This window comes from Dendrobates tinctorius, unplaced genomic scaffold (assembly GCF_039654945.1).
Source record: "Dendrobates tinctorius isolate UK_male_01 unplaced genomic scaffold, ASM3965494v1 ptg000128l, whole genome shotgun sequence".
Taxonomy (NCBI): domain Eukaryota; kingdom Metazoa; phylum Chordata; class Amphibia; order Anura; family Dendrobatidae; genus Dendrobates; species Dendrobates tinctorius.
Genome location: NW_027361796.1, coordinates 6,585,267 through 6,597,494, shown reverse-complemented (window position 1 = coordinate 6,597,494; position 12,228 = coordinate 6,585,267). Strand labels below are relative to the sequence as shown.

At 40.4% G+C, this 12,228-nt stretch overlaps 1 protein-coding gene across 3 annotated transcripts in view; it reads right to left on the bottom strand.

The window, feature by feature from the left end:
• Positions 1-913: 913 nt before the first annotated feature.
• The window catches only part of RIC1 (RIC1 homolog, RAB6A GEF complex partner 1), a 169,581-nt gene continuing 158,266 nt past the window's right edge, over positions 914-12,228 (bottom strand). For all 3 annotated transcript variants that reach the window (XM_073542645.1, XM_073542647.1, XM_073542646.1), the window contains exons 23-26: positions 11,685-11,873; positions 9,766-9,943; positions 9,416-9,604; positions 914-5,065 (exon numbers count right to left, since the gene is read on the bottom strand). In XM_073542645.1, coding sequence (XP_073398746.1) covers positions 4,780-5,065; positions 9,416-9,604; positions 9,766-9,943; positions 11,685-11,873 — 842 coding nt within the window. In that variant the 3' untranslated portion in view covers positions 914-4,779. The remainder of the gene's footprint in view (positions 5,066-9,415; positions 9,605-9,765; positions 9,944-11,684; positions 11,874-12,228) is intronic.

Genomic DNA, 12,228 nt, shown 5'->3' with positions numbered 1-12,228 from the left:
AAGCTGGCTGAGTTTTGTCAGAGGAAGACGCTTTAGAAAATTGCTGGTGGTGTTATTCCTAAAGCCGCTTTTTTTACATACTCACCAAATCAATCTTGTAGTGGCTTTGTGGCTGGCATTTTTTCATAACTGCATGTATTAAATAATTAGTTACTTCAAACCGCAGAAGGGGCTAAAATAAGCTCAGAAGTACTGAATATACTTATTGGCTTCCAAGATACAGCTGCCAGAAGAACGATCATGCCTCTTCTTTTATCCGCTTTACAATTAAACAACCTGAAGTGATTAAAAGAAGCTTAAAAGACCAAACATATGCACAGAAATGTCAAAACATCTTGCTGTAATTGTATACACTAAAAGGTTGAGACAAGAGCGCAATAGGGTCTTATCCGGGTAAAATGTATAGATAATTAGAGTAATTATACTCACCTTCTTGAAGAGAAAGTAAAGCCTGTATAGTATGTCAGCCTGCTGCACGTCCAACGGTCCACAGCGGAACCGCAACACAGTTACTTAGGAATAAATTCTTGGACTTTAAGTGCGCTGCCAGACAAATTTCATAACCACACAAGGTTAAAAAAGTTAACCCTTTAATCCCTACGCGTTTCGAAGCATAACACTTCTTCAGGGGTTGACCCCTGAAGAAGAAGTGTTATGCTTCGAAACGCGTAGGGATTAAAGGGTTAACTTTTTTAACCTTGTGTGGTTATGAAATTTGTCTGGCAGCGCAAAACATCTTGCTGTTCATATGTTCATTCTTTTGATCATTTGTTTAGTGCTTTTTCAGGCGAGTTCCTGAATGGAGCTGTCTGAAAAAGAGGTCTATAAGTGTGTTTATCACAAAAAAACAAACATGTATACAAGCAAAACTAAACAAAAGTTCACACAAACCATATTAACCACAAGTCAAATGTATGGAAAAGTAAGTTATGATAGCTTTATTACTTTAATAATTTATTGCACGTATTTGAAGTAGTGTCTGACAGAATTGTGCATTTAGCAATGTAACAAATTCCATTAGATTTGTCCCAAGAATGCAGAAATGTATCTGGAAGAAGAAAGTCTAGACGGTATCCAAATGAAGGGGGAAAATAAATAAATCAAGCACAGGTTTCAGAACAGTATTCTATTTAAAAGTAACGTCCGTTTTTTACTTAGCTCTTACATTACATTTATTGGTGTTCAGAATACTTCTAACGCCACTTCGCTGTGCTCCAAATAACTGTAAATAATTTGACATCCATGTTCCGTGACTGCTTTACTCCTGACCACAAACTTACAAAGTAATACCCAGCTGACAACTACAGTTTATGGTGATTCCACTAGATAATCGGTAATAAATGAAACTCATTGGTGTATGTTATTGGCGTCATCACGATCCCAAATCCAGTTATTTCTCCATTAGATGAGATGTCATGCATTGCACTCCCTCCATTCTAGATGGTGAACACAATGAAACACAAAAGTAAAAATGTATCATATATGTAACAAATAGAGCCTTGGTTTGCATGGTTCACCTATTTCTCATTTCATTCAGCATTTATTCCCAAGGAAGATTCAAAAGGGAACAGAAGAGCCCTGCTACATTAATATGAATTAAATAAAAATTAGCAGCTGTATTTACCAACACAGGTCACAAAACTAACGCTGCGGCATACTGTAAGTGCATTACTTTTGTAAGGAAAAAAAACAGACTTGCAGCATCAGCATCTTCCATTAAAAGCAATAACTTTAATTTCCTAATAAAAACAAAAAAACTCGCAATTCCAACACTAGAAAAAAAAAAAAAAAAACTAGTACAAATCTGTAAACAGATTTTTAATAGTTTTATTCTGGTGGCAATATTGAGATTTTTTTTTTTTTTTAGTTTCTAATAAAATTATTGCTTTTAATGGAGGATACTGATGCTGCAAGTCTTTTTTTTCCCTATTCCTTCTTGTGGCACCGAAAGTTATGGTGCATTTGACTTACATTTAGGTGAGCGGACTTTCTTTCTAATTTTTGCATTAGCTTTGTGACCTGTGTTTGTCTGCTAGGTCTTTTTTTAATCTTTTTGTCCTTTTGCGGCGTTTAATATGGATTCACCTGTATGTATTCTCATTTACAATCAATGATTCCAATTAGTGATGAGTGAACGTGCTGGGATAAGGTTATTGGAGCATGTGCTAACAGTGTCTTCGGCATGCTCGGGAAATATGCTCACATTGCCACGGATATTAGGCAATCCCCGCAAGTGTTGCGGCTGTCTATCACGAGACCTGCAGCCGGGTGACGCAAACATATTTTTTCGAAGACACTCGGTCAGCACACGAGCGTGCTCGGATAACGCATTATTTGAACACATTCCCTCATCACTAACCCTAATGTGTAGGTGACACTGTGGAGTGTTACTTGTATCTCAGTCATAGTACCATAACATGTTAACCTGGTCTCTTCCATGGGATAAAAGAAAACGCTCAAAGGATTGTGAACACTAACAAGAGCTTAGTAGCTAAGAAAACTTTGCATATTCACCATATTGAATATTGCAGTGTCCTTCTCCTAAATTTGCCTATAAAAATGATGACCTCCAATTATTAGCACTGTCGCTGACCCAATGTATTAATTGTAATCCTTTTTCAAAAGAGATACAGTTATTTCGAGCATTCTTCACATTTTAGGTAGACAATAGTTAAAAAAAAAAAAAAAAGCCTGCACTCTATTTTAGGAAGAAGTTGTATCGTTCATGCAACTCCAATTCAGTGGCATTATTTACTTCGAACGCTAAATTGTGCCACTCCCGGGGGAATGTCTGCACGCATCAGTCTCATACGTTCCAATCTGTGCAGATGATGGACTGCGACTGCTACCATTCACCTTCTCAAACTGGCGTTTCCTCCACAATTCTCAGCTTATTATAAAAATTTAGGAAGATTAACAGAAGAATGGCACATAATTTAAAAAAAGAGTATTTACTTAAAGCAATCCTCCATAATAGAAGCCATACTTGCCCCCAGAATCCGCTCTTTGCCAATGCTCTGATTGTTTCTATGTCACAACTGCCAGTGACCTGATCACTAAGTCACTAATTGGATACAGAGTTAAATGACGGGTGGAGGCGACATAATTACTTCCGGTCTGGCGGAGACATATCATTGCGGCAGTGCTGTAAATGAGGTTGGAATACAGGGTAAGAATGGCTTCTTTGATTCTTATCATTGGTAACTTTTAATAAATGGGTAGAAAACCCCTTTAAACAGACATGTCAGGAGTGGTGACAGACCACGTTTAAGAAAACTTAGTGGGCCTCAAGTGTCCCGACACTCATCATGTCACATCAAGCATGTGACTATGAGCACTGCACCGCCATTGCCATGAAACCTGTGTTGTTACAATCGCCCTTCAACTTTCAGCACATTCAGATGTTTTGCTAGAAACATTTTGGTCCGTATAATAATCAAATAGATCTATTATAAAAATAAACATGTATGTCTTGTATAAAATAATACATATGCTATTTTTTCTCCTCGTTCAAATTGCGCAGTACAAACTGACTTGATTTCTATATCTTAATACTGTTATGCAAGGATATCAGCCTTTGCTTTCAGATCTGGGGACATCAACAATGAGAGATGGGGTTTCACAAAGTGTTCATGTATGTTGTTCTTCTCCATCCAGAAAAAAACACCCAAAATTTATACAAGATAAAAAGATGGAGGAAGTTATAATAAAATGGTCAAAAATCCATCTGAAATTAATGTTGCAGATAATATGGAACATAATTGCTGACATTATTTACAAAAACCTAATGTTCAAGTGAATTATTGTACAAAGGTAATAAATAAAAACCTTATTGTACCTTATTTAAAAAGCTAGACAACAGAAGGATTTTTGTTCTGGGGTCACAGTAGTTAAAATGATGAGTCTGTAGAAGCACAGTGTAGTTAATGATCTGATATTACCAAGCGTCGTGTCCATTGCAAAGTGCAAAAAAATGGCTTTCCAGCTTGTGGCAGGCTGGTACTGACGGACCTGTAACTTGATCTTACAAATTCAGAACAAGAAACTGCAATCTCTATAATGATCGGAGAGAAGTATTCACAAAAAATACACGTTATTTACATTGTAATGCCAAACTTTTCAGGCATACGAAAGAAAGATCATAGCACCCAAATGTTCAGCAATGTCTGCTCCGTTGATCCATCAAAGAGAATGACTCAAGTCAGATTATGCATTCCAACCACCTACACGCACGTCATACTCCTCCCAAAAACGGAGGAGAAACAACCTCTTAGAAGATTCTTGCAATTTTTGGGTTAGTAGAAGATGAAATAAATAAGCGGTTGAAGAGGATACTCCAACAGCTCCAACTGGGAAATCGCTGCTAGAACCACATAATGCATGATTAACATCCAGACTACACGTTCACACTGATGGGCTTTTACTCCAGATCCTCTAGTGGGAGCCTCTCTATGGTGCTTCTTACACATTTGGTGTAGATCTCTCTTCTCCATACAGCTCAGCACAGCTTTGTATCCAAGACATAGGAGCAATTGATTCCACATGTACCCTGCCTTGGAGATCTTATTAATAAGAATAAAAATGTATTTAATAAAAAAATAGATATACAAACAAAAGAAACATAAGGCTTCCAATTTGCTGAGTTATGGTTTCGTAGAAACCACTGAGAAGAGGTTGTCTTTTCTCACCCATAAAAACTGTCAGCTATGAGACCAGCCACATGTGAATGATTTAGTTTATAATACTGTTGGGATTGGGGACCGAGAAGCTCACGCAGCATTAAGAGATCACGCAGTCATAACTTCCCTCTTGAAGAGCCTCGTCTTGCTCTTGTTTCGACACATTCTCCTCATGCCTGCTGACGTTACAGCTGCCTGGGTCACTTTGAGGGCTGGCACTGTGGCTGGTGGAGCTGCGGCTGTCCTCTGCCCTGGGGCTGGATTGCTCCATGACCTTTGAGATGACTGTAGGCTGAAAAATTTCAGGTTGCACTTGCTCTACTGTAAGTTCACCCAGCTTCTGAAGTTGAGGTTTTACTAGGTTTAGGAATGGCTTGTATCCAGGGCTGCAGAATAACACACAATGGTTAATAGAAGGTTAAATAAACCCATCAACAGGCAAAAAAGAGAGAATTCAAGTACAGACTGGATGAGAGGAAGTACATGTTCAAGTAATTGTTAAGCCAGACCTGGGCAAAATGCGGCCCGCGGGCCAAATCCGGCTCCCTGGCTGTCTCAGTCCAACCTGTGGACCGAGACTCCTGTGGAGCTGGAAACCAGTTGTCCACGGGCCGCACCGTGCCCGCCCGCTCACTGTCTCCATCTGCACTGACTGCGTTGGTGGGGGAGGGGCCTCCGGCCATTTCCTCCACTAATCAGCATCTGAAACAGCTGATGCGATGAGGTCATTTCATCACATCAGCAGTGTACTGCGAAGAGTCAGCGCTCCGGAGATAGAGACAGGAGCAGAAGCAGCTTGGCGGGGAACAGGACCGAGGTGAGTATGTAGTGTTATTTTTTTTTTTTCTCATATGTATGGGATGTTTGGGTGGCATGGGGAGGCTATGGGGGTGTTGTGCAGAATATAGGGATGCTATGGGGGTGTCGCGCAGCACAAGGGGAGGCTATGGGGGTGTCTTGTAAAACATGTGGATGCTATGGGAGTGTCAAGCAGCACAAGGGGAGGCTATGGCGGTGTTATGCAGAACATGGGGAGGCTGTGGGGGCCTCATGCAGTATATAGGGAGGCTGTGTGGGGCCTCATGCTGTATACGGGGAGATTGTGTGGGGCTCAAGCAGTGTATATGGGGGAGGCTGTGTGGGGCTCATGCTGTATATATGGCGGAGGCTGTGTGGGGCTCATGCAGTGTATATAGGGGAGGCTGTGTGGGGCTCATGCAGTATATATAGGGAGGCTGTGTGGGGCTCATGCAGTATATATAGGGGAGGCTGTGTGGGGCTCATGCAGTATATATAGGGGAGGCTGTGTGGAGCTCATGCAGTATATATAGGGAGGCTGTGTGGGGCTCATGCAGTATATATAGGGAGGCTGTGTGGGGCTCATGCAGTATATATACTGAACCTGTGTGAGGCTCCTGCAGTATATATAGGGAGGGGCTGTACTCGGGTTCAAATGATATATAGCAGGATGTCAGCATAGTTAATTCTGCTCAATATTAAGTGATACAATTAATATTATGATCAATAATATAATAATTATAATATATCAATAATAATATTGAGTAGAATTAATTTCAGCCTATTGGTTCGGCCCTCCATAACACTCACAGTCTCTCATGTGGCCCCATGGGAAAATTGCCCACCCCTGCGTTAACCTATTCTTAATGTATATGCCCTGAAAAAGGAATAACTGGACAAAAATTGGATTACAGTTCTGATTAATAGGTCTGCTCCAAGAATCAGAGAACATCCTTTTCTTTGTTAAGAAAAAACGCATGTATGGTGTATTAACAGCCAAGATCCCTCTCATAACAGCAGGAGGGCAGCTGTCAATGGCAGCAGATGGACGACAAGATCACCAGGATATAACTATGCATGGCATTGTAAGGCAGGGGTGGGCAATTACATTTTCCCAAGGGGCCAAATGAGAAACATTGACTGCTGTACGGGACTGACTAACATGTCAAACTTAACCTACTCATTATAATTTGATATTAATTTTTAGCACTTAATATTGAGCAAAATGAAGTATAATATCTAGTTGCTACTATTAATGCATGTTAAGTTAATGCTGATTGTTGTTATGTATTCTTGCCAACTATTCAAAACCATATAATCTACTTTTTATAAAGTTTATAAATCATACTGTTATTCAGCTTTAAGTATAGATGTACATTGATCACCAGCCCCTCCCACAGTGTATGATGCCCCAACACATATTATGATGCACCCACCCAGTCACCGTATATATTATGATGTTCTGTTCACATCTTTCTCATACACAAAATGCCCCCTACAGCCGCTCACACACTCAGTATGATGCTTCAGTCACCCCGACACACGGTTTGATGGATCCCATAGCTCTTCTCACACATTATGATGCCCCCCTTATCAACCCCCAAATAGTATGAAGATCCACATACAGTATGAGGGCAAAGCAGCACCCCCCACACAATATGATAGACCATACAGCCCTCCACCGTATGATGGCCACACACACACAATACTAATGCCCCCAATCACCCCACACAGTATGATTTCCCCACAACTTTCTCACGCAGTATATAGCCTCCCCCACACACACACAGTAAAATGGTCCATATAGCACCCCCTACATAAACATTAGAATGGCCAAAATGACCCTCACACACAGTAGTAGCCCACAACCCATTTCCCTCCCAGTATGATGGCCCCAAACAAGTATGAAGTCCCAACAGCCCCATTAAACAGTATGCTGTCACATTTTGTCCCGAACACCGACTGATCCCAGGGATGCAGATACTGGTTAGATTGAGACGCCAGGCAGTGGTGGACGCATGGTGCGGCACACCACTGGATGCAGCTCTTTAGATGTCCCAGTACACCAGGGCTATATAGTCAGTGTTCATTTTGGTGTAGTCAGTCTATATAAAATGGACTGACTCCGACTCCTAAAATATATAGTAAATTGAGTATAGTGGTTCAATGAATATAAAACAATCCAGCTCACCGATGAGGACATCATGAGGCTCGGAGCACAGAACCGCCGTGTCTTGGCGTATAGAATTCCAATGAAGAGAAAATCCAGCTCAACGATTAAGTGAAAAAACAGTTCTTTATTCACTCAGATTTTTGCAAAAATAGAGGATAAAATTCGGCATAGTACGGACAAAAAGTTGCGTTGCAGTTTTGCAAAAATCTGAGTGAATAAAGAATTGTTTTTTTCACTTCATCGTTGAGCGGGATTTTCTCTATAGTGGTTCAATTCAGGATGTGCTGTACATTTTTTCATAAGAATTTGGGAAAGTTATGAAATGACCTTCAAATATCTATTCTGTTCCTGATCTAAGGATCTTGCCTGTTAGTGGAGATGAATCTGTGCTGCAGTTTATATACAGGTGCTTCTCACAAAATTAGACTATCATCAAAAGGTAAATTTATTTCAGTTCTTCAATACAAAAAGTGAAACTCATATTATATAGAGTCATTACAGAGTGATCTATTTCACGTGTTTATTTCTGTTAATGTTGATGATTATGGCTTACCGCCAATGAAAACCCAACATTCATTATCTCAGTAAATTAGAATAATTTACAAAAAAAACACCTGCAAAGGCTTCCTAAGTGTTTAAAAAGGTCCCTTAGTCTGTTTCAGTAGGATCCACAATCATGGGGAGACTGCTGACTTGACAATGTCCAGAAGGCAATGACTTACACACTCCACTAAGAAAGTAAATTTTGCATTTCATTTGGAAATCAAGGTCCCCGAGTCTGGAGGAAGAGTGGAGAGACAGACAATCCAAGCTGCTTGAGGTCTAGTGTGAAGTTTCCACAGTCAGTGATGGTTTGGGGAGCCATGTCATCTGCTGGTGTAGGTCCATTGTGTTTTATCAAGACCAAAATCAGCACCGCCGTCTACCAGGAAATTTTAGAGCACTTCATGCTTCCCTCTGCCGACAAGCTTATTGGAGTTGGAAATTTCATTCTCCAGCAGGACTTGGCACCTGTCCACACTGCCAAAAGTACCAATACCTGGTTTTAAAACAACAGTATCCCTGTGCTTGATTGGCCAGGAAACTTGCCTGACCTTAACTCCATAGATAATCTATGGGGTATTGTCAAGAAGAAGATTAGACACCAGACCCAACAATGCAGATGAGCTGAAGGCTGCTATCAAAGCAACCCAGGCTTCCATAACACCTCAGCAGTGCCACAGGCTGATCGCCTCCATGCCACGCTGCATTGATGCAGTAATTGATGTAAAAGGAGCCCCGACCAAGTATTGAGTGCGTTTACTGATCATACATTTCAGTAGGCCAACATTTCAGATTTTAAAATCATTTTTCAAGCTGATGTTATAAAGTATTCTAATTTACTGAGATTAGTGACACAATTAACTTTTTGGTGATATTCCAATTTTGTGAGAAGCACCTGTACATGCTCAGTAATGAGGCAGTGCTGTGGACTTGGGAGTCAGGGAAATTGAGGAGTCAGAGGTATTTTCTTACCGACTCCACAGCCCTGTGGTCTACAGGCCAGACAGGAACAGTCAAGGGGCTGAATGTGTCCCATGGCTGTACTTTGCCCAGATCTGTTCTCAGGCATATTGTACACTGAGGCAATGAGTTACAGTGTACCAGTTTTGCAGTTGTAATGAACTTGTAGTTTCTTTAAGAACATGTAGAGGTTGGTAAAACAACGTTTATAGCTGCTAATTTAAACTAAGTGGTACATTTATTACAAAATGTTCACACTCACCAGTCATTAAGGGCCCAGGTATCCACAGCCTGTATTCCATTCTGAATGCCCTGTAACATCTCCTCGGCGACTTCAGGGCATTGCAAAAAGTTCAATACTTGGTTAATAACTGAAGAATCTCGAAGTATAAGACCAATGATCACACACCACTCCAGGCAACCAGCCTCCATGAAGACATGCAACAGGTAACTGTAGGTAGAAGAAATAACCAAAGAATAACATGAAATACTAGTATATAAAACATATTAGTACAATAACCTAATGGGATTTCTCGCACTTCTATGAACATCTACCTAACAAAACCTAAAGCAAATGGTTTCTCAAGCAATTATTAAATAAGTACCACATACCGTAATTGGACTTGGGATTTGTGGGGTCCCTTGTTGGCCAGTTCCATTGAAATGTGTTCTAGTTCCGACTGTGTCAGACTCAAGGTGGAGAAGTTCTCGTCTACCATTGTCCAGTCCCCATCCACCATGGAACTTGTTTCAGTGAGGTCAGTTGCTGAACCAATGCTACATTCATCTCCTACAAATAAAGAAATTCAAGAAAAACAACTGTAGTCTCAAATAAAATTATAATATTAAGTGAGATAATTAGATCTTTTATTTCTAAAGCTAGGAAAGCTCTGGTATGTCTACCATTAAGGGTGTGTGCACACGTTGCGGAATCGGCTGCGGATTTTTTGCGTGCGGATTTGCCTAAATCCGAAGGTCAAAAGACCTGCGGTTTACCTGTGGATTAGCCTGCGGTTTTCCCCTGCGGTTTGACACCTGGTCATGGAGCAGGTGTCAAACCGCTGCAGAATCCACACAAAGAAGTGACATGCTGCGGATTTAAAACCGCAGCAAATCGGCGCGGAAAGATCCACAGCATGTGCAGAGTGTTTTTGTTTTGCATTGAATATAATGGTACTGTACACTGCAGGAGAAACTGCTGCGGATCCGTAGGGCCAAAACCGCTGCGGATCCGCAGCAGAATCCGCAACGTGTGCACACACCCTAACATATACATAGCCCTATATCTTTCCTATATTTTCCATATTTTTCCAAGAAAACTTAAAGTGCTAACTTTAACTAAATGCTTATCAAACTGTCACAGCAAAAACCTTTTTGAAATAGATGTGGCCTCAATATCAAATAGAACCATAAAAGGGGGTAAGGACCCCTAAAAGTTAACTTTTATTAGTATATTAAAAGTTTTCTCAATAATAAAAAAGGTGCTAAGATCAAACAGGAGCCACCCAATACATAATGTAATATAAACAATTAGAGGTATAATAACCAAATGTAAAGAGAAATATAGGGGAAGAAGGGGGCTACTCTCTCCCTGAAAAGCCCTTAAAGTAGCCCTACCTGCCAGCGGAGGTTGGAACTCTAGTTGTTGAAGTGATGGCGCCCCCGCTGAACGTTGGTGTCCCTGTAAACCCTAGAACACCCCTAAACATGCCAAAAATGGGAACAAAAAACACACACACACAAAAAGTATAAAAAATACCCCTAGTGAGGAGACACAATAGTCTCATTGGGAACTAAATCTAATTTATCTCGGAGTGCTAAAGTGCTGTATGTGGCTACCGCACCATACCCACATACAGCACTTTAGCACTCCGAGGTAAATTAGATTTAGTTCCCGATGAGACTATATTGTCTCTCCACTAGGAGTATTTATACGGTTTTTGTGTGTGTGTTTTTTTTTCTTCCATTTTTGGTATGTTTAGGGTGTTCTTGGGTTTACAGGACTACCGATGTTGAGCGAGGTATAATAACCAAATGTAAAGAGAAATATAGGGGAGGAAGGGCGCTACTCTCTCCCTGAAAAGCCCTTAAAGTAGCTCTACCTTCCAGCAGAGGTTGGCACCCTAGTTGTTGACATGATGGCGCCCTCGCTCAACGTCGGTAGTCCTGTAAACCCAAGAACATCACTTCAACAACTAGAGTGCCAACCTCCGCTGGCAGGTAGGGCTACTTTAAGGGCTTTTCAAGGGAGAGAGTAGCCCCCTTCTTCCCCTATATTTCTCTTTACATTTGGTTATTATACCTCTAATTGTTTATATTACATTATGTATTGGGTGGCTCCTGTTTGATTCTAGCAACTTTCTTAGTATTGAGAATACTTTTAAAAAACTAATAAAAGTTAATTTTTAGGGGTCCTTGACCTCTTTTTTGGTTCTATTATCAACGAATTGTCACCAATTAGATGTTGATAAGCTACACAAAAAGGTAATATCTTAAAAGTGATACTTTTCCTACACGTCATCGGGACATACCTTTATTTAATAAAGGAGAAAGGAGTGCATCTTGTGTGTGAGGGCTGTGAGATGAGGCAGAATCCATTTCTCGATGAGCAGTTCCAATGCTTCCCATCCAAGTTTGACTTCGAGGAACACTTGGAACACCACTATCAGCATCCAGAAAGTTATCAGTTGATTGGGACTTCATGTTCTGTTCCCCAATTGCTGTAAATAATAGCAATAAGACAAAAGTTCTAGCACATATAATCCCCAGATTTAAATGGCTCTAATAAGAAATAAAAACATATATGCACACACAAATGCACAATATACACAAACATGATTTACATATACCGTATTTTTCCTGTTATTTAAAACTTCCCTGGTGGTGTAAAGTGGAGGGGTCATTACCACTAATTTTAATGCACTAAGGTAGAATAGAGAAATAATAAATCTATTGTTAGTGTTTCTCTGCAGCGTGTGTTAATACACACACACAGCTCTGCTACATATGTACATAAAGACACACACACATGCCCCATTCACACATATATCTTTAGATCTTTGTGTTTCTTCTAAA